The sequence below is a fragment of the Pongo pygmaeus genome, chromosome 23 (assembly GCF_028885625.2).
Source record: "Pongo pygmaeus isolate AG05252 chromosome 23, NHGRI_mPonPyg2-v2.0_pri, whole genome shotgun sequence".
In the NCBI taxonomy this organism is placed as follows: domain Eukaryota; kingdom Metazoa; phylum Chordata; class Mammalia; order Primates; family Hominidae; genus Pongo; species Pongo pygmaeus.
The window spans coordinates 47,892,088-47,919,944 of record NC_085931.1 but is presented as its reverse complement, the minus strand read 5'-3'; the positions used below and the strand labels follow the sequence as shown (position 1 = coordinate 47,919,944).

The window sequence follows — 27,857 nt, the reverse complement described above, 5'->3', positions numbered from 1 at the left end:
TGTCCCCACGTTTGCCTGGCAATATGGGTGCCCCCACATAGTCCCACCTGTGTAGAACATCATGGCGCCCTGCATTTGCATATTAAAATGCTAGGGTGAAAGGGCCAGGTTTTTCAGGGGTTACATGAGTGACATTCCTGGTCAAACCAATCCCCTGAGCCCTATGCAAATCAGATACTGCCTTCTCTAGCCTCCTCATATAACTGGCTGATTTCTGTGGCACTCAGAGTTTCCTCTCTCAGCTTTGGATCCCCCCTCCCTCTGTCTCTGTACAGGTGAGCTTCTAACTTCTTTCTTGCCTATTAAATTCCCCACTCCTTAAAACCACTCCATGTGTTTCCATGTCGTTTTATTTAAATCAGTACAAGACTAAGGACCCTGGTGTTCCTCCAGTCACTGGAGCTGTATCACTTACAATAGCAATTGAGGTTTCAAAGAGCAACCCCTTCCTCCAACTACACCAACATTCACACACAAATTCAGGGTTTCACTTTGTTTTATGTTACAAATATTTTATTGCAATTTTTTCCCTTTAACAATGTCTGGATATTTTGGAATTAATATCTCGGACTTCTTTCTAATCCACATTGGTTCATCTTGTTCATTATGAACAGAGGATTCTATTTTACAATGTACTAAAATGTTGTTATGAATTTCAGGACCATTGAACATTCAAGTTGTTTATCATTTTCTTTGACCACCAACATTGCTGTAATGAACAGGGATTTGAGAGCAAAAGTAACGAGAACACTTGCCTAACCACTTATGAAAACATATCATAAAAGTAGAACAATCAAAATGGTGGATGCCATAAGAGAGCAAGGTAACAAAATAGGAAGCCTGGGGACCGATAAAGTATGTATACGAGGATTTCCTATATCACAAAAGTAACACTTCAGATACATGGAAAAAGAATTTCAATACCAAAAGGCACCTCCGTCTCACATCCATACATTCAAAAAATAATTAAAATTTTACATGAAAAGTTGGAAACACAAAATGAACTAGAAAAACAATATATAAATTAGGACAAACGCTGCTTTGCAATGGGAGGACCTTTGTAAATCTGACAGTAAAAGTGAAGAAGGAGTTTACTAGGGATCTGTTTGACATTACAGAAGCATTCACATTCATACACCATAAAACCGCATATAAAACATCATAAGACAAATTACAGATTTGGGGAAAAACACTCCACCATCCGTGAAAGACTGTATGTCAATAGTCAAAAAAAATCAGAAAATGATAGCACCCAACAGAAGAAAGACCTTAATGGGCGTGGCCCAGTTAAAAAATACCAATCGATGCCTGAGATACCTATAAAAATATGTGCAAACTGGATAACGAAAATAATGCAAATTAAAGCAATTTAATGCCATTATTTTTCCTGTATTTGGAAGGCAAAGATTTAAAAGAACCATAATCCTTGGTGCAGGCCCTGGCATAGACCAGCAGTCCCTCATCTGTGGCCGGTGGGAGTGAGAGTTGCCTGGTCTATCTGGAAGAGTGGCCACCCGGGCCATTTGGACCAAAGGCCCTAAAGCATATATGCCTTTGGGGCATTTTCCTTTGTTTGGCAGTTTCCCCTGACTTTTCTGCAGTAGACATGGGTTCTGGACTCCTCTCCTGATGTTCCCCAGGTCCCACCAGCCTGCCCATCACTTGGGCCGTTAACTTCTCTTCATGACATGGGGTCTCGAAGGACTGGAGGTCCCGCAGACATCACTGAGACAACTAGCAGGGCTCCCCAGAAACTCCTAGTCTCTCATGTGCGTCCCTTGCACCACCACCCCCCCCATTACCATGCCCATTTCTCGGAGTGACAATCGAGGCTAGTCTGAATTCCCTGAGCCTCACTGAGCGTGCCCAGTCCTGTGCCACTCTTCCAAGCCCTAACCCCCATGGGTGCCCACCTGGTGCCTCCCACCTCTGCACCCAGATGGGAATCATGTCATGTGCATCAGCACCTGCCAGGGACAGGCAGCCCACACAAGTCCTAAACACAACCAGATGCGTCTCAGTCTGACAAGGCTCAGCTCAGACCTCAGCCCCACTCTCATAATAAATCAGCGGAAAAAGAAGGAAGAAAAATGGCAAAAGCAAGGAAACCTGATTAAAAAAATGAGGTGGAGATGGAATGAGTATGTCTAGAAAGTTCTAATAATTCAGAACCTACAAATAAATTAACCTGACAGGAAAAATGTGTGCATGTACGTGTGTGTGTGTGTGTGTGTGTGTGTGTGTGAGCGTGGGGAGAGAAGTGACTTGCTGAAAGTCAAGGGGGCCGGAGCAAGGCTACCCCCTTTCCCAGGCCTCTAGCTACCTTGACAGGAGGCCGCCCCTTGGCTTTGCAGAAATGACTGAGGAAGGTCAGGCGGGAGGGAAGGCAAGCCCTCTCTATCCCCTTGCCTGTCTAGGTCTCGGGGTCTCAACACACCTCCCCAGGCTTGTTGACCTCCCAAGGGGGCAGAGAGAGGTAGTCCTGCTGCTTCAGGGCTTTGAAGAGCTGAATGACGGGCACCTGGGGCACAGCCTGGCCTGGGGGCTTCTTGACTTGAAAAGCTTGGTCTAGGTCCCTGATCTCAGGACAGGGTCCTGGGGAAGAAGGTTTACTCCGGAGTGAGAGAGGGCCGGGCCCCAGGCCGGGGAGGAAGCAATAGTCGCCCACTTGCTGCAGGACAAGGAGGCCCTCGGGCTGTGGGGATGTTGGGGACACACCTGCCCGGCGTTCCCCTGGGTTCAGGACAGGGCTTCTGGCCTCAGGGGGGACAGGATTGTTCCTTGGGGACCTGGGGGACTGGCCCTCAATTGGAGGGAGCTCCACATAGCCCTCAAACCCTGACTTCACAGGGCCTGGGGCTCCAGGGGGTCCACTGGCCAGCCCAGGACATAAGCTGGGGGTCTGGTCTGAGGGGAGGCCCAGAGAGGGAACTAGGGAGACAGACGAAGCCCCTGAGTGTGGGGTGAATACCAGGTCTGCAGAGGAGACATAACCAGAGGCTGCTCCAGGGTCCTCGGTGGGTATAGCCACAGGGCTGTCCTTTTGGTCCTGTCCTCCCACCCTTGGCCCAAGAGCAGGAGGGGCAGGGCCTCCCCCAGACTCCAGGGAGGGGCTCCCTGCAGCCCCCTGGCTCGGCCTCCTCTCCACTTCCACGGCCTGGCCCGGTCCCATCGCCTGGGCCAGAGGGACCAGTTGCACCTGCCCCCCAGCAGGCAGACACATGTACTCCAGGGACCCTGGAGGTGGGGACTTCTGGCTCCCACCCTCCTGTGGGGGCTCCGGCTGGCCCAGGATGTCAGGCAGGGAGTGGCTGTGGGGTGGCCCCAGGTAGGGCCCATTGAAGTCAAAGCTGGAAACCTGTTTCTCAGGTGTGTGGGAGGGGGCAGGTGGGCCTGGCTGGGGGCTGGGGGGCTGCTCTGTGGGCAGATCTGAGGCAGCTGGAGTCGTATCAGGCCCAGATGGTGGATCACAGACATGCTTGGGATCCTCTATGGTGAGAGGTGACACCTCGCTGTCCTCAAATCCTACAGGGAACACCCTGTGGGAAGAACATGGGCAGAAGAGTTGGGACAACCCCGGGCAGATGATTCGGCTCAGGCACGAGGGTCTTAGTGGGGTGGAGATGGTTCTCTGGAAGCCCTGATGTCCCCCAGAGCTCACAGAGAGAACCTGAACGGGACAGGTTTGAGGGAGCAGGGGCCCCAGAGAAGGACATGGGACATGGATTCAGTCTCTCTGTAGCTCAGGAGCTCCATCCTCCATGCTGAGCTCAAGGTCTTCCTCCGCAAGGCTGGAGCCCTCTCCCTTTTGACCTTAAAGTCCAACCTCCTTCAGCACCAGGTTCATGCCCAGCCTGTGGGCACCCCTTCCATCATTCTATCAACCATGCCACCCCCTTCTCCCTGCCGAGTTGGTGGTGAGCCGCCAGCTCAGGTGCTGAGTTCCTGGGAGTCTGCAGCCCCAGCTACCCCATGAGGCCTCTGCAGTGTGACGCCTCCGAGGCAGCCGGGGGGGGAAGGCCATCTGTTTCCCTCTTTCACTTCTGGTCACTTCCCTTGTCTGGCACTTCCTAGCCTGGAAAGAGGAAGTTCTTCCTCACATCCCCACCAGGTGCCTCCTGCTTTAGTGCAAACCAGCCCTCTTGGATCCCTTCACAGTGAGCCACAGGCAGCCTCACTTGAGTCCCTGATTTCCACAATGGAGTCAGCCCCCGGTATGATCCCCAAAGGTCAGGAGTGATCCACGAGCCCACTCACCCCTCCAGCTCAGGGAAGCGGCTGCCCCACGGCCCCTGGTGTGGGGGGCTCCCGCTGGTGAAGGCCGACATGCTGCCTGGGGGCCAAATCTCTGCGCTCCCATTCTGCAAGAGCAGAGACATTTGGGCCGGTGGGCATCAGGAGGTCCGAGGTGGGGGCAAGGCAGAGGGTGACGGGGGTGCAGGAGGATTCAAGGAGCCCCCAGACAAGAGAAGAATCTCCACCTCTTCAGGACTGGCCACGGCCTTTTGACACCAGCAAAGTGAGGCCCAGAGAGGGGCTGGGACTTCCCCCATGTCCCTGATACCTGAGGACAGGGCCTTTTTCCTGTGATTTTTCCCTGGGGTGCCTGTCTCCATGCTCACCCCCATTTCTCCTCCACACCAGCCAAGAGACCCCTCCACAGGCAAAGCTGGCCCTGCCTGCCTGACTATAGGGCTCCCATCACCCACATGCTGGTGTCTTCCCCATGGTCATCTCAGCCTTCCAACATGGCCCCCAGCCTCCTGTCCCACCCCCTCAGCTCCCTTCCTGAAGGGTTTCTGTCTCCACCCTCAAGATGCCCTGAGCCAGAGCAACTGTTGCCACCTGGCACCACTGGGACCCTCAAAGCTCAGCCTAGGTATCTTGTCCTCGGGGAGCTCTTCTGCTTCCTGACACCCCATCCATCCTGGTTGCAGGAACCCCCTCTGTGAGCCCACCCTGTCCCAGGCATCCCCACACTCAGTTCTCTCCACTGGTCTCCATGAAGAGCTCTGCCAGGTGTGGGCATTCCAGGGAACCCCGGGAATGAATCTCCAAGTGTGGCCCCACTCCCAAAGCTCCTAAAGCCCAGTCCACCTACATCCCTACCACCCAAAGCCCACAGGAAGGGAAAGAGGAGGTGGGGGCAGAGACAAGAGCGGCGGGAACAGAGAAGCCCCCACTCCACCTCTTGCAGCCAGTTCCTACCTGGAACAGGTGGCTCTTGCTGGGGTTGGGGATCTTCTCCTCCCACTTTCTGCGCAGCCTGGAAGACACCAGGGAGGTGACAGCCATCAGAGACCTCAGGGCCAGCTGCTCCCATGCTCATTCCCAGAGGGGAAACTGAGGCCCAGGAAACGAGTGGCAGAGCAGGGCCTGGAGGGAGCTGGGTGGGATTCCCTGGTGCCCTCTGGGGTCTTGGCTACCACCTCCAGCCCCACAGAGTCCCCTCACCTGTACCCGTAGATGCCACAGAAGCGGAGGGCCAGGAGCACAGCGATGGTGAGGAAGATCACGACGAGGGCCAGCACCCACAGAGGAAGCACTTCCAGCAGCCAGGGAGAAAGAGGCATGTCAGCATCTGGGCGGGAAATCGACCTCAGGGCAGGGAGTGGGGTTGGTGCAGTATTCCCTAAGACCCTGCTCTGTGCAGGCCCAGGACTCTGGAACTTACTGCCTTGGGGGATTAGGGGAGAGAGGCCAGATCCATACTGAGAAGGGCATTGGTCTGAACCCCCACAGTGTTCAAAGTGCTGGGAGGACACAGGAGGGTCAGACGCTTTCCAGGATCTATAGCACAGGAGGTGCTACAGGGAGGGCAAGAACCACAGTTCATCGCAATCACAGAGGTCTTCCTGAAGGAGGTGGCATATTAGCTGGGCCTCCAGTAATAGGAAGGATTAGAGGTGGAGATGGGGAAAGGCATGCTGGCAGAGGCACCAGCAGGAGCAAAGGCCCCTCCAGAGGCTCCTAATCCCTCCTGCTGCCCAGCCCTGAGCTCCCAGGCCAGGTTCCTCCAGGACTCCCCTCTTCCTCCTCTCTTGGGCCCATTGGTCCGGCCTCCTTTCTACCTGTTCGTGGCCCTCTCCCTGGGCCTCTGCTGCTACCAAGCCTGGCTGTGGACTTGGGTTGCTCCCAATATCTCCTGTATCCTTACTCTTTCTGAAACCACCCCTTGGACTTGTCTTGTTCTACGGGAGTCCCCTCGTGGTCACTATGGTGAAAGGTGAGGGGTGAGTGCACACAGCAAGTGCAGGGAGGGGGGAAGATGAAGGAATCACAGCAAAACCTTCCAATCCAAGGACCCAGTCTGCGGCTCTAGATTTCCTTGCTCCCATGGTAACAGGAAACTCGGGCTGAGCAACCACAAAAACTTGGTAGTCCCAAAAGCTAAGAAACCAAGGGCCATATTAACAGAAGCCTAAGTCCCAGTTTAAAGGAGGAGCGATCATGAGACCTGCTCTCCTCTGCTCCCTCAAGTCCTCACTTGCAGTCTGTATTGAACACCAGGTATCACTTTCCAATGACTAGTGGTCCAAGGGAGGGAAGGAGGCCTGAGTGGGGTGGGGTCTGGAGCCCCACATCTCTGTGCCCACAGAGAGATGTGGCATCCTCTGCCCGGCTGTGCCGTCTCATGAAGAGTGGGTGGAGAACTTCTGACTCCATGCCCAGTTTCTGCCTGCTTTACCCTTTGCCTATTTCAACTTGCGGGTCTGATGACCAGGTGGGAGGTGCTGTCTGCAAAGGCCTTCCCTTTGTCTTTGGCCACCATCTAATTGGGGAGACGGCTCACCTACAAGTTGTTGCAGGCCTGCTATGGCTGCTGCATTGGGGATTTTCTGGCAGTGAGAAACTATGAGCTGGTCCTGGCCAGAAGCTCTGGACTCCCGCCTTCACCTACCCGACTCAGTGTCCCAGGAGCACGCCTCACTCCACTCGCTCCAGATCCCGTTGTAGCCGGTGCGGGAGGTCCTGACCCTCACCCTGGCCCAGTACCTGGTGGAGGGCTCCAGGGCTGGCAGGGCCATGCTGTGGGCATTCCGGAGGGTCTCAGTCTTGCTGTCCTGTGGGTTGGCCCTGAGGGTGAGGCCTGGCCCAGTGCCCGTGGGAGCGGCTGCAAATCCCTCCCACCTGAACCCTCGGCTTCGCTGGCTCCCAGCTCCTGCCATACCCCAGGCCTGCTGTGGCTTCTCTCTCATCTCAGCACTTCGGATGGCACCGGGGATTCCCCCTCTCAGTGCAGCCCCTGACATTGACAACACTGAGGCCCGGAACCCTGAAGCCACCTGTCCCACCCTATTTTGAGCCTTCTCAGCTCCCAGCCCTTCTGCGGCCGCCGGCACCCACACTGTGGCCTTTTCAGGAATGCAGTGCAGGCTGACTGGACTCTGGACCCTGAGAATGGGGGTTCAGGACCCCAGGGCCCACTCCTGGCTCCACCACTGGCCCACCTCCCTCCTAGCCTCAGTTGCCCCATTTCTAGCCTGAAGGTGTGGGGTTGGTTCTGTGGTTTCTATTCTGGGCTCTGTGGAGGCAGGGGAGTGAGCCCTGGTCTGGGCGCACCCCCGACTCATTAGAAGCAGCTCTGTCTGAGCCTCCATGTGTGTCCAGACGAGATTCCTCTGAGGAAATAACTCCAAACTTTCATGACTTTTGAAAACCTTCTTCCCAGTGGCCTTTCAACCCCTCCCTGCCCAGAGGGTCCTCTGTTCCCTGGGAACTCAGGGTCAGCTGTTCATGTTGGCCAAGCCACGCCACTTTTCCGAACCTCAGTTACTTCACCAAGAGACAGGACAGTGACCTGCTGACCACACAGCCTAGTGATCACCACGTCCCAGTGGCTACCTCTCACTGGTCACCTGCCAAGGGCCCGACGCCTTGCAGGTGGAACGCCTCTGGTTGCTTTCCCCTCTCCTGAACTTCTCATTGTTTTTCCCCTCCCTGGGCAAAGGCCCCCACCTTCCACGTGGCCGTGTCTTTCCTGTACTGGATCTCAAATGTGTGGTCTATGTGTTCGTATTGCATTTTCATTGTTTCCCAGCGCAGGCTGTAGCTGTCTCCATCCTTGGTCACGTTGAGGGATGGAGGGGCCATCTGGACTGGAGGGAGGGAAAGTTTTAGGAGAGTCATCACACCCACCCTCCAATGGAACGTTCCCCGTGTCTCATGCTAGACACTGGGGCTGTCTCCACTGTCACCAGACACCAGATTCTGCCCATGGTTGGATCCTTTTCATCCCCACGTCACTATATCATGTTTTGACCTGAGTGGTATTCTCATGGGAGATGCTGAGATACACTTGTTTTGTAGTGATGTGGCCCAATGCTTGCATTACTCCTATTTTTTTTTTTTTTTTTTTTGCAGTAAGAATAAAACCACTGTTAGTTGGTTCTATTCTAGGCAACTGGCTTTTTTTTTTTTTTTTTTTTTTTTTTGAGACGGAATCTCACTCTTTTGCCCAGGCTGGAGTGCAGTGGTGTGATCTCGGCTCACTGCAACCTCTGCCTCCTGGGTTCAAGTGATTCTCCTGCCTCAGCCTCCCGAGTAGCTGGGATTACAGGCACCTGCCACCAAGCCCAGCTAATTTTTGTATTTTCAGTAGAGACGGGGTTTCACCATGTTGGCCAGGCTGGTCTTAAACTCCTGACCTCACATGATCCACATGCCTTGGCCTCCCAAAGTGCTGGGATTATAGGTGTGAGCCACTGCGCCCAGCCTGACTATGTTTTAGCCACTGTTATACATACTTTTTCTACATGAATTATTCCACTCCATTCTAACAGCCCTATATGGTGGGTACTATTAACCTTCACTTTTCACAGACAGGGAAACTGAGTCACAGAACCATTAAGTAACTTGCCCTAAGGAAAGGCAGCTAAGCAGTGGTAGAGGCAAAGATTGCAACCCCACCAGTGTGATGGGCTGTCTTGTCTGACACTCCGAGAGGTGTAGGGAGATGGCTAAAAGCCAGGACATTCACACGTTCTCATCACCAGAAAATCCCCAATACAGCGGCTGTAACAGGCCTTCAACAACATCTAGGTGAGGCCTCTCCCCAGCCAGATAGTGGCCAAAGAGAAAGGGGAAGCCCTTTGCAGACAGCACCTCCCACCTGGCCGGCAGACCCACAAGTTGAAAGAGGCAAAGGGTAAAGAAAGCAGAAACTGGGAAGGGAGTGAGAAGTTCTGAACTCTAATCTTGATCTGCCTCCTAATAGCTGTGCAACTTTAAGTAAGCCACTCAACCTCTCTGAGCTTCAGTCTACCCAAAAGAAAAAACAGAATGCTTATAACCTTGATGCCTTCACTGTATAAACATAATATGAATGCCCGTAATTTGCTGAGGTCTCTTACGTGCCAGGCATTATATGAGGCCCTTAATATATCCTGTGCATTTGAACAATCAGAATTCCTTTTTCCAGTGAGGATCCCAAGAGAGTTAATGATAAATTCAAACCCAGGTAATTAAGACAAATTGGCCTCTGCCCTTCACATATGCTAAAGACTGGATGGAAGAACTTGGTCATCACAAAACTACGTGAGAGGTTCCATTGCACTGGGGTCCTTGTTACATCACAGAAATGAGGGACGTTAACCTCCAAGGATCAACACTATTTGTACACACCACAGGCTCCAGTTGAAAAGTACATCATAGATCAATTACATTAAAGAGAGAATATCATCAGTCGATGGGGAACTTCGGATATCAGAAAGAGGAAAATCCAATGAGGAATGAAAGGGAAGGTTTTGGTGACAGGACCAGGAGGGTGTGGCTAGCAGTGGAGATTTGGAGAGCTTCAGGATGGGAGAGGGAAGCAGAAGAAAAGAACAAGAGATCAGAGGTTTTAAAGATCTGCTCCTGTTTTCGGACACTGCCATTGTGGTTTCATTGCTTCTCTGTTCACTTTTGGTCACTGGACTGCATCTCTTTGAAAGTGACAAACATGAAGACTGGGCCAGGAGGAACCCTGAACTGATTCGGGTTACACAATGAGGGTGTGCTAGTCCCAGACCATCCCCACAGCGGGCTAGAAGCAAACTCACTGTTCACTGAGCTCTTTATGTGTTTCTCTGCTCTCCTTGGCTGAACAGAGACGATGTACTGGCCGTGGGTCGTGGGGTCGGGCACGGGAATCTGGCAGTGGTGCCTGGTGTGGAGGCTGCCGAGCCCCTCCCTCAGCACTGGGGAGCACTCTTCCTCCCTGAGAAGCACAGCAGAGATGAGGGCAGGGAGAGGGAGGGCACACGGGAGGGAGGAGAGCTTGGGGTGGGCTGTGGCTTCTGCAGGAGCCCCAGGGACAGGAGGAAGCTTGGAGAGAGCAAGGCCAAGAAGAGGGGAGGGGATGGAGAAAAAAGATGCTCACCCTGCATCTGGGCTGGGCTTGTAGAAGAGGCCAAAGGAGACAGAGCTGGCCACCTCCTTCCTCACCTCCCAGGAGCAGCTGAGGACGGTGGCCCCGTCAAAGAAGCACTGCAGGTTCTGGGGCTGGGCCTCGTCCCCTGGGATGGAGACAGGTCCTCATGTACTCCCTCCTTCATCCCTCCCATAGCTCTCAGTGGGTGCCCACCGTGTGATTCATCACACAGAGGTCACGAGCTCTGGGGCCAAAAGACCAGGGCTGAAACTTCAGCCTGAACCTGCCAGCTGTGTGTCCAACAGCTCCGAGAGAGAGAGAGAGTTCTGTGCACCTGCACACCCTCCCGGGAGAATGGAAATAGTATCTAAGTTTCAGTGTTTGGGGATTGAACAGAAAAATGTGGGTATGCCCTGAGCATCCTGTAGCCTCCATTAACACACAGCTGCTAATAGCACTATTGTTGTTATTATTGTAATTGCCATTGGCAGAGAGCGTGCAGAAAACTGGAAGCCCAAAGTGAACAGATGCAGAGTCCTACTGGTCAGTGGTCACTGTAGAGGTGGGACGGCCCAGGGACGCTATTGGAAAGACGGCAGCAGGAGATCCGGGAAGCCCCCAGGTGGAGCCCAGGAACCCTGCTATGCCAGGAGCTCCTGATGAGCCCGCCCTCCCACCACAGAGCATTTCCTGGGCTCTGGCTCCATTACCTGGCTGGGAGTCCCAGCGAACCTCTGGGCTCCATTTGCTGGGATGTCCTGAGAGCCGAGAGCCTGGGGCCAGGCAGGTCCGTACTCGGGCCACGTAGGTGCTGCTGGGCATGAGGTGCTCTGGCCTCAGGGCGGCCTGGGAGGTGTTGGAGAGGAGGGTGGCTGCATCCTGTCAGGAGACAGTGGGTGCTGGAGGAGGGATGCCACCCATCCCTTTGGGCTGGGGCAGAGCTGGCCGTGATTCCTACCTCCCAAGAGTCCTGAAGCCGCTTGTAGACCACCTCAAACTCCAGATCCCCCTGGGACAACCAATGGCTCTGGGGACTCCCAAGGGCCACACTCCAGGTCAGCAGGAAGTGGTCCTGGTCAGTGCTGATCTGCAGGTCCCTGGGCGCAGGAGGCTGGACTGGAGGGGAGGGAGTGAAGGGCACCTAAGGGCTGGACCGTTGGGGGGCAGTCAGGGCCTGCATGGCCTTTTGTGTGGACACAGGGGGTTCCAGGCCACCCCTGTCCCCAGCAGCTGAGGGACCTTGAGCAAGACCCGTTTCCTCCGTGAGCCTCAGCCCTTCATCGGCAAAGCTAGGGTTTCAACATGAAAGCAATGGAAAGCCGTGCAGATTGCAATGCGCACGTGACCCGAACTCCATAAAAGCGCTGGCGAGGAAACTCATTGGAGCCTCCTCTGTCCTGAGGCTCCCCACTGCCCACGCTGAGGCCTGGGTGGCTCCTGCCAGCAGAGGGGCCTGCGGTTCAGAGGCCTTCCCCTCCTGCTGTCCAAGCTCCCTTCCGCCTTCCCAGGGTCCCTCCTGCTGTCAATGCCCAGGGCAAATGCCTCTGGCTCTAGGAACATCCTCGGATCTGCATCTCCAGGCAGAATACCTCATTCCTTCTCTCATTCCACCATAGCTCAGTGGAATTCCCTCCACCAGGGTCTTACCACAGCCGAGGGATTCCTCTGTTTCTGTGTCTGTTTCCCCTAAGGGGTGAGGAGACGGGGGTGGGTGGGGTTGGTTCTGACCCCCTTCCCTGTCTCCAGGCTGAGATGTGGCTTCTTAGTGAATTATGGGGCAAGGTGAATGAGTGAATGAATGAACAAATACACGTAGGCAACTTTGGGGCTTCTCATGAAATCCTTGCAGCCACAAGGCAAGCATCTATCTCCTGGGAACTCTGGGTTGTTCAAGAAAATGCAGAATGAAGACATGGCACGTGATTTCTGGTTTCTGGTGTCTGCTTGCTGAGGGATGGCTTTCAAACAAAAACATCCTCACACATAGGATATAAGTGCTCCCTGCTGGACATGGGCTATGTGGCATGCTAGAGCATGTCAGGAATCATCAACCCAGAATGGCAGACACACAGCAGGGGAACCGCCCCTCCTCACCCACAGCCAGGACAGGCGTCCCTCATGGATCACTGCACTCCCAACCCCCAAGGCTGTCATGGAGGGGGAGTTCTTCCCGGCAGAGCCCTCTCGGAAGCTGCCGCAAACTGCACAGACTGGGAGCCCCATCAGAAACCTGCTCAGCCAACTCAAGAGGTTTAGTCCACCAGCTCATTTCACAGACGGAGGAACTCATAGAGGAAGTAAAATGTCCAAGGTCTCCAAACATGGAGCCTCAGAGCAGATCAGATGCATGCCTGTCACCTGCTCCGTACCTCCCAGCTTCCTTGATTCATTGCAAATCTTCATTAGGCTGGACCCTACCTCGCTACTCAACACAGGCTCCAGGAGGCCAAGGGCCACACTTCTCTCCCTATATCTAAGTTGTCTCCATCGCCCTAGAAACCTTCCTGGTTTCCAGGCTGCAAGCTCCAAGGGCAGGGTTGCTGGCTGGTTTGTTGACTGCTTTGTTGGCATATTCAGGCGCTCAAGGAAAGAAGGTTGAATGAATGAATTGTGTGTATACCTGAACTATGATTTGCATGCCCTCATGTCCCCATCTCCTAGCCAGTTGTGTCCTCATCATTTCTAGGAATGAGTGCTTTAGGCCACATCCTGAACTTCAACTTCTTTCCCAACTCCTGCTCCTCCAATCTACCCTGTAAGTCCCCTGTCCCCAGCACTCTCCCATCCACATCTGATCATGTCATTTTCCCTCAGTGCTCTCCATGCCTAGAGGGTCCCCCCTACCTGAGACTGCAGGAGACAGAAGCCTCTCCAGGACCAGGTCCTTGCCTGTGTCTCCCGCTTCTTCCCACCACTGTCCAGACCTTGAAGCTGATGCTCCCTGGACACAATGGTGAGCAGGTTCCCCAGCCGCCCATGCCCTTCTGATCCCCCAGCCTCTGCACAGCTGTTACCCTGCCAGAGAGGCTCTTCCTGCCTTCCCCTCCTGTCCATCCTTCAGATCTGAGTTGCAAAGCTCTTCCCTCTGGGAAGCCTGTTCTCATCTCCCAGGGGCCCTGCCCTTTACCCCCTGCAAGAGGCACCCACCCGCCACTGTCAGTAAGTTCTCACGGTGGACGACATACAGTGTTTCCTCTCCCTCCAGCCTGGGCCCCCTGAGCTCCATTCGTGTCCATCAAACCCATGTGTGGAAACATTGCTTCTGATGGATTCCTGGTGGCCTAACTCATCCCCTCCTCTGGCAGTGGCTTTATGATGTTGTGGCAAAAAAGGGCAGGAAGCCATGGTCAGAGCCCCTTCCGTGTGACCCTTGCAAAGAGCACCAGGTGGCCCGGTGGTTAGGACCAGGGACTCAGACCATCCTGCACTGGATCTCAGCTCTGCCAGCAGCAGCAGAGAGGCCTTGGACTAGTCACCTCCCTCTGTCTCCATTTCAGCAGCAGCCAAAGGCCCCAGTAACAGCACCAAGCCTGCCGTGGTTCTGAGACTCCAATGACAGCCTGCAGTGCCTCCTATCAGCCTGCCACCAGCATGGGTTTTTGCCACGTCAACGAAAACTTTCATAAAACGTGTCCCTTTTTAGGTTTAGCTTCATTCTAAGCAACCATTTCCTTGAATCCAGGACTTCGAAGTGCAGGTTGTATTTCTTTCTAATATAGAGGCAAATAAAACCTAACTACATAAAATGATCATCTACCCCACCCTAGACCACAGATGGCTTCATGGACCACTGTGGGATTTCGGCGCACACTGGGGCCCCTCCTCCAGGGCAGGGAGGAGACGAGCTCCCTGTCTACTGTGCAGGAAGCCCCCGGGAAGGCTGACCCATCTCTGTCATTACTGTTCAGCGGTAATGACTTCAGAGGAGGCATCTGACCTCCTGGGCCTTAAGGGCCACATCCAGGAAATGGGTTGCTTCAGAGATGAGATGAAACAACTAAGCAGACAGAGTTTTCTAACTGGCTAGGTTTCTAAGTGAGTGGTAAGAACGGTTTTCTTCAAGACAAGCCTGCAGTGCTGGAAGCCCACGGCTTAGGGGGAGGTGGTAGCAGCCAGGGGTACAGGAGAAGCCTTTGTCAGGGGCCCCTCACACAGTCCCTGCTCTGAAGTCTCCATGTAACCAGACCATACCCTCATCCCTCAAGAAACCCTCACCCAACCCCAAGCCACAGCCTTCTGCCTTGAAGACTCCCTGAACCACCCCTGGTGCCCCCCCCGTCCACACAGGAAACCAAGCCCCGGGCAGGGCCCCCAGCCCCTCACCATGATGGGACAGAGTGACGGTGAGCCGGGTGCCCAGAGGCCTGTCTGGTTGGAATGAGAAGTAGTCAACGTCAGTGACGACAAAACTCTGGCAGGGAATGACACATCTCCTGGGCACGCAGCGGGGATGGGGGCAGGCTGACCAGGGCATGTCATCACTGAGGTCACAGGACACCGGCTCCAGAAGGTCCCTGTTGGGAGAGGACCCTGTTATCCCAGGGTGTATGGGAATCACTGACTCATGAAAGGTTCATTGAGTGCTCACCACATGCCTGGCTCTGTTCAGAATCAGGGGCCAGCAGTGATAAAACACACAAAAATCCTGCCCACGGAGCTGCCATTCTGGGAGAAGGGGACCTGCATGGAACAAAGTGTGTAGCATGTGCAGTGGAGAGAACTTCATGTGGAAAAATAAAGCAAGAAGCAGGTGAGGAGGGAGGAAGGGCTGGGCTGGGGAGGCAATTTGAAATATGGGACAAGCAGGCTTCTCTAAGGAGGTGACCTGGGGGCAGAATGTTAAAGGCATTGAGGGAGGGATTGTGCAAATTGTGAGGATTTCAGGAAATGGAAACAGCACATGCAAAGGCCCTGAGGCAGGCAGAGTTTGGTGTGCTGCGTGGCTTGGCCTAAAACCAATGCGCGAGGAGTAGAGCGTGTGACAGGGAGGTCTAGGAGACCCATCCATTAATGTGATGGGATTGGATCTCACTGCGAGTGAGTGGGAAACAGTTATGAGCAAAGGTGTTGTAGATTTCGATGAATGCTTTGAAAGGATTCCTGAGGGTCCTCGGTTATGAATAGACTGAGGTGGGAATGTGGCAATGTCGGAAGCAGGGAGCCCTGTTAGGAGGCTTCTGGAATATCCAGGTGACAGGAAGTGGTGTGCACCAGGGTGGTCAGGCTAGCGTGGGTGAGATTCGTGTTCTGCTTGAGATAAGGTTGGCAGCATTTGCTGGTGGAGGGATGTAGCAGTCAGGAAGGAATGGTGGCAAAAGAGACTTAAAAACAAAACAAAATCCTCCCTGTTGTTTAGCTTGAGCCACTAGGAGCTCCCATTTAGAAAGGGAGATGGGGAAGATGGAGGCAGCAGCGCAGCTCGGGTGAGAGCGAGACTTTGGTTGAGGACGTTTGGAGTCAGAGACGCCTGTTGTCTAAGTGACAGGTGGAGAGGCCAGTGCGCCTGGAGGGCTGGAGCTTAGGGGAAGTGTGGGCTTGAGGTCACCTTTGGGAGATGCCCCAGGGGCCTGAGGTGGTCTCTGCAGAGTGGATACAGCAGAGAGGAGGTCCATGGACTGGGCCTGCGCGTCTCGCCACCAGGAGGCAGCAGACAAGGAGAAAGAGGAGGGTGGGCAGGGCCCCGGGGGCACTGGGTGAGCTGTGGGCAGATCCAGGTGCAGGAGGAACTGCAGGGAGGCCGCGGTGGTCCTCCTTGTCAGGGGCTGCCCCTGGTCAAGTAAGAAGAAGGTGGAGGCCCCACCGTGAGATCCTGCTCCCCGGGACATTTGCTGACTTGGACCAGAGCAGTTTGGGTGGCCTGGTGGGGGCAGCATCCTAGAGGAGTGGGCCCAGGAGGAAATGGCCGGAAAGACGCTGGACGTGGTGATGTGGACAGCCCTTTAGGGAATGCTGCTGTCAAAGGAAGCAGAGAAAGAGGGGCCGCAGGGTTGCCGGGTCAGGAGATGCCCAGGCGCTGCACTCCTGTGGGCATCTGAGAGGGGGTTGGGGCAGGTTTGCAAGGCAATTGGGAAAGATCCTGGGAGAGGGCATGGTGGGTGGCACAGGGCAGAATGGGGACTTGGGGGCCGTGATGTTCCTGAGCAACAGGACGAGACGGCATCGGGTCTCAGGCCTTAGACAGAAGCCCTGGTCCAGGCCCAGGCCCCGGTGGTGGGCAGAGGGGGTGGGGAGTGTGAGTGTGGGGTGGGTGGGGAGCTTCTCCCTGGTCCCCTGTTGTGTCAGAGCAGCAGGAAGCAGGTCACAGGGAGGGACGGGATGGTCTTTGAGGAGAATGGAGAAGGTCCGACAGAGGTGCCCTGGAGAACTGAAGGCGATGGAGGGGTGAGGGTGGCAGAGCCGGCCCCACCCCCCCAACGCTGCGGTAATCTCCAATGGGTTGTCACCTGCCTCTGCAGTTCCAGCGATTTAATTATTTAATTTATGGCTGATTTAGACCCTGGCCAACACCCCAGAGTGATTCTGGTCCCCTTCCTGTGTGGCGTGTGCCCAGAAGAGCTTGGGTGGGAGAGGTGGCAGCCCACATACGGAGCGGGGGCCTGGGAGAGCGCAGAGCCCCTCCACTCCCTACCCTGTGGCCAGGGCTGGCACCTCACCTCCAGGGCCTCAGTTTTGCCATCTGCGAACTCCCAGACCAGCACCATCTCTCCCTGGTCTACTCTGGACAGGCAGGCGGTGGCACAGCTGGGGCTTCGTGGCCTGGCCCTGCCCACCTCACAGTGAGGAGGAACTAAGATAGGTCATGTGGGGCAATTGTGTTAAATTGTGATGAAACAAGAGAAGATTTTCACCATTGTCACCACCACCATAATCAACATCAGTGTAGGAGGCACTCTGCAGAAACCCCAGGTCAGACGGCAGCGCCCGGCCTGGCAGGTGCCTGGCGGAGCAGGAGCTCTTGGAGGGCCTCCCTCCTCCTCTGTCCTCTGTCCACTCCCACCCCGAGGCTGACCTGACAGGTCCCTCTCTACACTGCCACCCCATGCCAGGCACAGGGGACGTCATAGCCCCTGCCCGTGGCCCCTGCACCCAGCGTCACTCACTCATTCACCCGGCGAATGAGGGTCACGTTGACGAGCCGCTGGGCATCCTGGGTGTCTGCCCACCTGCAGGTGATGTGGCTGGTGTAGTCGTTGTAGCAGCGCAGGGTCTGCAGCGGGATGGTTTCTGACGAGAGGGGTAGAAGGGGGTCACCTCTCTTTCCTGCAGGGACCCTTGTCACCATCACCCCCCCAGCTGCTCTGGGATGCCCAGCTCTGGGGAGGGGTCTCCCAGGTCCCTGCAGAGGCACCAGGTGGCCAGGCACATGTACATGTGTTCATGTCTGCCGGGGTGGGCTCCTGGTGGTGGACCCTCCTCTCCTGACAGAAGCACGATATTCTGTTGGTTCTCAGCACGCTTTCTGGGCCTCTGCAGTGCGCTGTTCCTGGGCACGGTCCCCTCCCCCACCCCAGGACAGGGACACGCATCAAGCACAGGCCTGGCCCCTGGACCGACTGTGCAGCCTGGGAGGGGGCACACACTCAGCCCTGGGATGCAGCGTGGCAGAGTTCTACCCTGCACCCTCCCCCCTGCTCTCTAGTCCCCAGCCTCAGGAGCCTGGTATTTGTTAAGGGGACTGTGGTCCCAGCATTGTCACAGAAGCCAGGTCTCTGGGAGCCCTTGGGAGGGGCCATTTCACCTCAAGAGCCCAGGAGCATCCCAGCACGGCCTTCAGGCACAAGGAGGGTGCTAGCAGCTGAAGCAGGGAGAGAACACCAGCCAAGGCCCTGCAGGAGCAAAGTCCCGGAGGTGGGAACCACTGAGGCGCAGAGAGTGTCTGCTGGGAAAGGAGGGGCGGGGAAATGGCCAGAGCAGCCATCCTGGAGCCTGGGGGCCGGGAGTGCCGCGCTGAGAAATGTGGGCAAGGAAGCCAGACATGCTCAGCTGGACTTTCCAGGACAGGATGAGCAGGAATGTGCAGGAGGAGGGAAGCGGGGGAGGCCCAGGGAAGGCCGGGGGGAGAGACAGAGGGAGAGGAGCAGGAGGAGGGCTGGCTGGTAGGATCCTGGGGATACACTGCAGCCCTCTCCCAGGGTGCAGCAGTGAGGACGGGGACAGGGAAGTGGGTGGGAGCCACGGGACTCACCTTCTGCCCCTGCCAGGCTGCGCCCCCAGCACAGGGCCAGCAGGGCCATGGAGAGCAGCCCCTGGGCCAGCGCCATCTCCCTGGTCAGCTCTGGACAGGCAGGCACCGGCACTGGTGGGTGCTGGCCATGGGCATGGCAGGGTCCTCAGTGTCCTGAAGTCCTGTGTTCCTGCCTAGCTGGGAGCCAGGCCAGACCCATTTCACAGGCTCTTGGGACCTCTCCCTCCCTGCCTCTGCCTCCTCCAGGCCTGCAGAAGGAGATGTCAGCAGTGAGCTGCCCCTCCCCTTCCACGTGTCCCAGGGACACCGCCCGTGTTGTGGGGACAACCCAGAGAAGTGGCCCAGTCTCTGCGCCTCATGCATGACCCCTCAGTCTCCTGCGGCATGAAGGCAATGGACATGCGCTGCGTGGCCTGAGGGACTGGGTCCCCACTTGGATCACTGACACCTACCACTGCACAATGCGCTAGACAGCAGAGCAGCCGAGATGGGGGTCTAGGATTTGACTCCTACTAGGCTCCCTGTAGGCTGCTGGTTCACGGCTGTTGGATGCCACAGTGTCATCCCCTGGACATGAACACATGTACACACACGTCCTCACTTCCACAGGGCCTGTGCTCTCCCCACCCCTGCTCCTTTTACCGTCATCCCCCCACCCTCTGCTTGCCAGTTCCCTTTTCTCCTCGGAGGCCGGGGATTTCCTCCCTTTCATTTCACTGGTCTGGGAAGTACCCAAGAGAGCAGAACAGACAACTGTGGCTCCTTTTCTTCTGTTAGATTGTTGGAAGCTTCACTCAAGATGCCCACGCAAACACACACACACAAACACACGCACACACACAGGCACACACATGCACAACACACTCACAGACACACACAGATACATACATATATACACGTACGCACAAAACGTGCACACACATACCCACACGTATACACACAAACGCATACACAGACACACATATGCAGACACAGACACACACAGATACATACAATATACACACACATACACACAAACATGCACACACACACAGATACATACAATATACACACATATATACACAAACATGCACACACACATACACACAAACACACACACAGAGACACAGACACACATACACACACGAGCAACACAGATACATACATGTATACACGCATATATACACATATACACACAAACATGCACACACATTCACACATATACACACAAACATGCACACACATTCACACATATACACACAAATTCACACACAGAGGCACACACATACACAGACACACATACACACACATGCACAACACACACATATACACACTCGCATATACCATCTACACACAGATATACACACACACATACAGATACATGCACAGACACACATACGCACACACAAAATCTATCAATGGACATGCTGGCTGGAAACAAACTCTACTTGACCCCAGACTGAGAAGGAATCAGGAATCAATGTGAAGTGATGAAATATTCAGTTTTAAAAAATGCTAAAATCATTGATTCACAACATAAAAATGCCTATCTAAAACCCCATTTCACACCATTCCCCAAAGAACAAATTAATTATAAATTTAAATGTAAAATGTTACATCCTATGAAAGCTGCAAACCAGAGGAGTGAATGCCTTTGAACTCTTTAAGCTTAAAAGCATAGGAGACATCACAGAGACAAAGGCTGGCAGAAGTACATAAAAGTGAAATCTTCTTTAATTTATCAACCTGACTGAACCATAAAAGCAAAGGACAGAGTGAAAACAGAAAATCTTTGCACCATTGTACTCATCCGTTAGGGCTACTGTAACAACATACCATAGATGGAGTGGCTTACTAGTAACAAAGTTTATTTCTCATAGTTCTGGAGGCTGGGAAGTTCAAAATCAAGGTGCGGGCAGATTCAATATCTGGTGAGGGCCTGATCCTCACAGTCTTCTCCCTGTAATCTCACATGGAAGAAGCAAGGGAGCTCGCTGGGGTATTTTATAGGGTGCCGCAGGCGCTACCTCCAGATATTCTCACATTGGGGATTAGGTTGCAACATAAACTTGGGGGCACTTAAACATATAGACCATAGCAACCAGAATTATGGAGGACAGGTTAGTGTCTTTTACTGTAAAAGGTTAAAACAAATCCACATCATCAAAGAGCACAAACAATATTCACATACACAGAGAGAATTCATGATAGTGGCTGACAATATTGCAGTGTTTTCCATGAGCCAGGCATTATTCAAAAGGCTTTATGGATATGAATACATCTATGTACAGGTTACTACCAGAAGCTCCACTTTGTAGATGAGAAAACAGGGGTGGGATGTTATGTAATTGGTTGACAGTCACACAGTTGGTAAGGAACAGATTGAGATTCCAGCCCGCAGTGGGCTGCCTCTAGGCTCTGTCCTTGACCTCTATGCCAATAGTGATTTAATTTCCCAAATGTCAAAACAGCGCACATCTATTCTGACATACGCTAACCCAGCAGACACTTCTACAGACATGCACAGATACAGCAAAAATAAAAGAGTACATTAAGACATCTAAATCAGCATCCTCAGGGAGATTTGAGAATCATAGCCATTTAAAAGAAGACACTTCTACGCAAAGAACAGAGTTGTTGGAATTTGAAGATATGAGTTCCATAATTTAAAAAAAAATCGATCAAAGGCTGGGCGAGGTGGCTCATGCCTGTAATCCCAGCACTTTGGGAGGCCAAGGCAGGCAGATCACTTGAGGTCAGGAGTTTGAGACCAGCCTGGCCAACATGGTAGAACCCCGTCTCTACTAAAAAAGGCTATATATATATATATATATATATATATAGCTGGCCATGGTGGCGCACGTCTGTAATCCCAGCTATTCTGGAGGCTGAGGCAGGAGAATTGCTTGAACCTGGGAGGCGGAGGTTGCAGTGAGCTGAGACCATTGCCATGGCACTCCAGCCTGAGACTCTGTCTCAAAAAAACAAAAAACAAAACAACAACAACAATCAATAGTGGGCCAAGCCACAGAATGGATACCACAAATGAAAAAGATAGATATATAAAATAGGGCAAATAGTCAAGGAGATGACAAGTCTTAGAGAAAACTTTAGACCCGGGAAAGAAATTCAAAAATTCCAGCATCCAGAAGCAGGGGGTGGAGAGAACTAAGAGCAGGTATGGCAGACAGTGTCAGCTACCTAGTCTGAAAGACAGTGGAAGACCGTGTCCCTTTCCTCCTGGCAGCAGAAGCCAAGGTTTTAGCTGAGTTTATTGCTACACAGAATAAAAGGTTCTATTTCCTATTCTCCCTTGCTGCTAGGTGCAGTCAAGTGACTAAATGTGATCCAAGGAGATGAGAGTAGAAACATTGTGTATGTCTTCCAAAAAAGGCTGCTCAATGGCAGTTGACTCAGGTGGGAGGGGTTCATTTTTGTCCCTCTGTCTTTCTTCCTTCTTCCAGCCTGCAACTTGGCGGTGATAGCTGGAGCTTCAGTAGGTATTTTGGACCATGAGGTTACCTTGAGGATGGAAGTCATACGTGAAGATAATGCAACAGAAAGAGAGGAAGCTGCATTCCCACGCTCACTCTGGAGCAACCATACTAGCCTGAAACTGCTACCTCTGGGCATCTTTTGTATGCTGGGAAAAAGAAACTTCTATGTTGTTAAGCCACTGTTGCTTAGGGATTTTCCATGTGCAGCCAAACAGATACAACAGCAAATGGGGAAAGCTTCACAGGGCTTTCAAGGAGACAACAGGCCACTCAATAAAGAGCAAGATTCCTTTTTAAAATATTTTTTAAAGACAGTAAGGAATCTGTATTCAAGGTGGGAGGGCCACTACAATGGGGTTTTGTAGTAGGGGACAGAGCTCAGGGTTAACTCCCAAGATTCCTTTTAATAGAGCCATATCCAGTTCTCACTGGTAAACTTTCCATCTTGCAAGAATATGAGGATAATCCTAGAAATGCTTCCAGGGTCATTTTGGCAACAAAGGTCAGATTGGCTAGAGATTTCACATGAGAGACTCTGAACTTTAAATAGATGTCTTGAAAATACCAAGGGAAAATTATGCTTAAACTTAGAATCACAAAATGCCAAGTTTTCTCTGACATTTAAAGGACACAAAAAATTTTGGATATGTAAGGACAAAGAAAGTTTTTCAGATCTTTTCTGAAAGAAATTACTCTAGGTTATATTTCAGGAAAAAAAATCCAAGAAAGGCTGAAATACTGAGGCAAAGAAACCAGTAACACTTACAGATAAGTAAAGAAGAATATTGAACTAAAACTCAGATGATTTTAACGTGGGAGTTGGCTGTGAGGCTGGGGTGGAGAGTGGAAGAGAACTGAAAACTTGCTAAAGATCTCCTCTTGTTTTGGAAGATCATATATGTGCTAAATAAACCCAAATGCTGGTAGCAAATATGGTTTCTTTAAAAAAAAATTATTATTTTTCTTGAGACAGAATCTCACTCCATCACCCAGGCTGGAGTGCAATGGCGTGATCTCGGCTCACTGAAATCTCTGCCTCCTGGGTTCAAGCAATTCTTGTGACTTAGCCTCCCGAGTAGCTGGGACTACAGGCATGCACCACCACGCCTGGCTAGTTTTTGTATCTTTAGTAGAGGCCGGGTTTCACCATGTTGGCCAGGTTGGTCTCAAACTCCTGGCCTCAAGTGATCTGCCCAGCTTGGCCTCCCAAAGTGCTGGGATTACAGGTGCGAGCCACTGCGCTGGACCCAGAAAATATAAGTTCAATACATTTTAAATCCCTAAACATGTAAAGATTAAAAATCACTAAGAATGAAGAGTAAGCATGGGGACAGGAGGATGACAGAGAAGGGGTGGGAGGGACAGAGAAAGGAAGAGAGAGAAAAGAGAAGAGAAAAACCAAACGCCTTCTTACTCAAAATAAACACGCACATAAACATTCCCAAGCTTATGAAGAAATTGAATGGCAAGGATAAAAACTGGGCGGCGGGGGGGAGGAAGCAAAATACAGATTCACTCCAGACAAAAACAATTTCATAGGTGAACCTGACAAAGACTTTTAAAAGAAGAAGACATCATGGCCAAGTAGAGGGTACTCCATACATGGAAGGAGAACCCTCAAGAAACCTATTTACGATTCAAATAAACAGATGAATGGATTAAAAGGGAAAAAAGGATAAGCTGATCATGACAGACGCTCCTAAATATTTAATAATAAACAAGACATTTCTGGTTAAATGAACAAACAAACCCTGGCAAATGAAGCAGTGGAGGAAACACTGGCATCACTGAATGTCTGCCAGAAACCAAAGGCAATGACAGAGCCAAGGGGGCACGTTAGCGTCCTCCTGTCAAAGCCTCACACAGGAGGCTCTCACTATTGTCTTTACTTCCAGTGGTCAATGTCCCTCAGATAATCTCTAAATTCAATGCAATCAACATGAAAATTCCAAAAAGACATTTAATGGGCTTGGCAAACTGATTTTTATTTTTATTTTTGAGATGGAGTCTCACTCTGTTGCCCAGGCTGGAGTGCAGTGGTGTGATCTCGGCTCACTGCAAACTTTGCCTCCTGGGTTCAAGCGGTTCTCCCACTTCAGCCTCCCAAGTAGCTGGGATTACAGGTGCACACCACCAAGTCCGGCTAATTTTTTGTATTTTTAGTAGACACGGGGTTTCACCATGTCGGCCAGGCTGTCTTGAACTTCCGACTTCAAGGGATCTGCCTGCCTCAGCCTCCCAAAGTGCTGGGATTATAGGCATGAGCCACTGCACCCAGCCTTGGCAAACTGATTCTAAATTATAACAAACCAGAGATGACATACTTGCTCCATTCACTAGAAAAATAATAAGGAATGTAGTGATAGCCAAATGGAACAGAAAACAATAAAGAAAATAACGAAGTACGTATAGAAGCCTAAGGTGTAACAGGGGCACTTCAAATCATTGAAGAGAGGAGAAATCACACACTCATAATTAGCAATGTTAAGACAATTAGATGGTAATTATTTTTAAAAGTTACTTTACACATTACTCACTTCTCTAAATTCTAGGTGGGCTAAAAATCTCAAAGTCAAAACCAAAATAGTAAAATTATTAAAACTCTTTCTGTAATCCTAGAGGTTTACAAGACACAAAACCAGAAACCATAAAGTAAAAAGAGGTTTACAAGACACCTGTGATCTTAGAGGTTTACAAGACACCAAAACCAGAAACCATAAAGTAAAAAGTAATGACAGGTTTGACTTAACAATGAAAACATTTTTATATGACATAGGACATCTTAAACATGGTAAAGAAAAAGATAAGTGATAACCTGGGAGAATATATTTCAACATATATAAATGGATTATTAATACACATAATAAATGAGTCACTCCAAAAGTTAAGAAGCAAAAGAGAAATTCAACAGGAGATGAACAAAAATTTCTCCACGTTCATCATAAATGAAATCCAAATGGCCAATCCACATATAGAAAATGTACAACTTCACCTATAATCAGGGAAAGAAAGAAATCATGCAACATTGAGAATTTCCATACATAATATTGGACAAAATTAGAAGATTGATAATTTCTCTAAAGGTAGATTGGTCCTTTTATGCACTACCTTGGGTACGTCAGCTTAGCTCAGCTACTTTGAGGCTGATTCAACAATACCTATTAAAATTTCTAATGCACAACCTCTTGCACAGCAATTCTGCATTTAGTAATTTAGGCTACAGAAACACTTTCATAGATGTGGAAAAATTAGAAACAACCTAAGTGTTGATCAACATGAGATTAGATGAATTGTGGTGTACCCATCCTAATAAATGCCACATATTTCTTAGGGTTACTTAACGAGTTAAATCTATATGTATTATTGTAGAAATTTGGAAATATTCCACAATACAATATTAAGTGAAAAAATTAGGAATATATATATGTGTATATATATATATATATACATATATATAGTCCCATTTCTGTAAAAAGAAAAACTACCAGCCGGACACGGTGGCTCAAGCCTGTAATCCCACCATTTTGGGAGGCTGAGACAGGCGGATCACCTGAGGTCAGGAGTTTGAGACCAGCCTGGCCAACATGGTGAAACCCTGTCTCTACTAAAAATACAAAAATCAGCCAGGTGCGGTGGCGCACGCTTGTAATCCCAGCTACTCAGGAGGCTGAGGCAGGATAATCACCTGAACCCGGGAGGCAGAGGTTGCAGTGAGCCGAGATTGCACCACCGCATTCCAGCCTGGGCGACAAGAGTAAAACTCTGTCACAAAAACAAAACAAAACAAAAAACAAACAGGAAAAGAAAAACTATATGCTTGTATCATGCTTAGAAAATGTTCTGGAAGAATACATGTGGTGAAAAGAGTAAGCTATGGAACTAGGGAAAAGAAATTGCTGGGGACTTTGTCTCTTGTGTTACATAATTCTAGATTATTCTAATTTTCATGAAGGCAGGTTTCTGTGTAGTTGCTTGTTTAGCATTAAACACATTCCTTATACAACTCATGAACTATCCTGTGGTGTTGGTATATCTGTATACTGGAACAATATAAATAAAACTGCTGGATGAGAAAAAGAGTGACCAAAAGCTAATAGGAAATGTTTACTCATTATAAAATGATTACAAAGCAGGAAAGATGACAGAAAAAAATTAGAATTGGGCTATACAAAAATATAACAGCAGGGTTTTTGAAAACTAAAAATTGCACATATGCAGCTCGTCACTAGAACCTGTCTGACAAGGTCCCAGTGAAACACCAGCCCTTTCATTCTCAGGGCCAGTACACACACCTGCACACACCCTGAAGCAGGCACCCCAGATACCCACCCACCCAGCCAACATACTTGGGTACAGAACACACACAGGGCCCCGACCCAAATCAGCAACCCAAATCAGCAGGGCAGAGTGTCATAACTAAAAAGACAGAGATAGAGAGAGAGAGAGAGAGAGAGAGAGATTGCTGGATAGTGCCTGGTATGTCTCTGGGCAAAGGGCTGGGCTCTTTCTCAAGTTCAAAGTGAGCTTCTCAAGCCACACCACACCCAGCTCTGGGCCTCAGCTCAGCAAGGTTCCAGGTTTCACCCTCTGCCTCTTAGTCTGTCTGCACTCCTGCACCCCCAGGGATCCGCACATGCACATACACACACAGGCACACACACAAATGCACACACAGGCAAACATACGAGCACGCATTCTCTCTCTTTCTAAACCAAGATATCAGGGACTATCCATGCTCCCCATTCCACAGATGAGGAGACAGAAGCCCAGGGTGGACAGGGGGTGCTCTCACTACCACCAACATCTTAGTGACAAAGCGAAGACAGACCATAGGTGCCTGACTCCCAGGCCTGAGCTCTGTCCACCCCACTAGGCATCCTTCCCACCAGGACCAACCAGATCCTGCTAGCGAGGCTGAGTCCTCCCCAGAGCTCTCCTACAACAGGCAGCTTGGCACCCCTGGCTGCCTCCCCACCCACTGGCTGCCCCAGGAGTCTGGGCTCAGGTCATACCAAGAGGCCAAGCCCTAACTCCTCCAAGTCCCCAGGGCACAGCTACCCACAGGACACCCCCCAGGCTCCGCCTGCCCTTTTCCATCCTGGACTCCCCACATTCCCCCCTGCTCTGACCCCACCCCTCAGCCCTGCTCCTGGACGCCGGGCCATACCTCTGTGTGGTGGGAGAGACCAGTCTCTTCTGGAGCCTCTAGGCAGAGTGAGCCTCCCACGCTTCCTATTTATGTTGATGTCATCAGGAAACAGAGAAGCAGAAAGAGGAAGCAGTGCCGGCCCAGGCCTACTTTGCTAATAGTGCACGTGACTTTTCTTACTTCCAGAAAGCCTTCTACTCCAATTTACCTTCCTATAAACTCCTAGGCCTCCTTCAAGCCTCAGCTGATGCAGGGCCTCCTCCATGCAGCCTTCCCTGACTCCTCGATGGTGATGCAGGTGGAAGTGGCTGCAATAACCATAGCTGGTTTGAGCCCAGAGCCAGACAGATCTGTGTTGGACTTTCAAGTCCACTGCTTCTTAAAGCGTGTCCTCGTGCAAATCATCTGCATGTTACTTCCCCAAGCCTCGGGACATCCATCTGTCTGTTACTTTTGCAGAAGTATCTACAAACCTGGAAGGACTGTTGAGGGAATCCAGTGAGATTCTGCACAGGAAGACCTTAGCTCAGAGCTGGCCACAGGAGAACCCCTTACAAGTGGTAGCTGGTGGCATGTTGATTTCCCCGATGTCCTATTTGCCCTGCCGCCCCACCCCACCATGTGTCATATGGTCATGCGTGTTCATGGCTGTCTTTCCTCTGACAGCATCTTCAGTGCTGACTTGTGTCCGGC

At 51.6% G+C, this 27,857-nt stretch overlaps 1 protein-coding gene across 5 annotated transcripts; it reads right to left on the bottom strand.

Moving 5' to 3' along the window:
• Positions 1-491: 491 nt before the first annotated feature.
• On the bottom strand, positions 492-27,291 carry CSF2RB (colony stimulating factor 2 receptor subunit beta). 5 transcript variants are annotated; one of them, XM_054469903.2, is made up of 14 exons: positions 27,183-27,291; positions 18,540-18,787; positions 17,455-17,578; positions 14,678-14,868; positions 11,313-11,470; positions 11,065-11,233; positions 10,364-10,499; positions 10,044-10,201; positions 7,960-8,099; positions 6,902-7,064; positions 5,455-5,581; positions 5,209-5,266; positions 4,258-4,361; positions 492-3,539 (listed from the first exon to the last, which is right to left on the bottom strand). In XM_054469903.2, the coding sequence occupies exons 2-14, from the start codon at positions 18,613-18,615 to the stop codon at positions 2,429-2,431; spliced, it is 2,715 nt and encodes a 904-aa protein (XP_054325878.2). In that variant the 5' UTR covers positions 18,616-18,787; positions 27,183-27,291; the 3' UTR covers positions 492-2,428. The 5 variants fall into 5 exon arrangements, with proteins under 5 accessions (XP_054325878.2, XP_054325879.2, XP_054325880.2 ...); XM_054469904.2 differs by having other exon boundaries at positions 5,455-5,545; XM_054469905.2 differs by having other exon boundaries at positions 17,518-17,578.
• Positions 27,292-27,857: the final 566 nt, after the last annotated feature.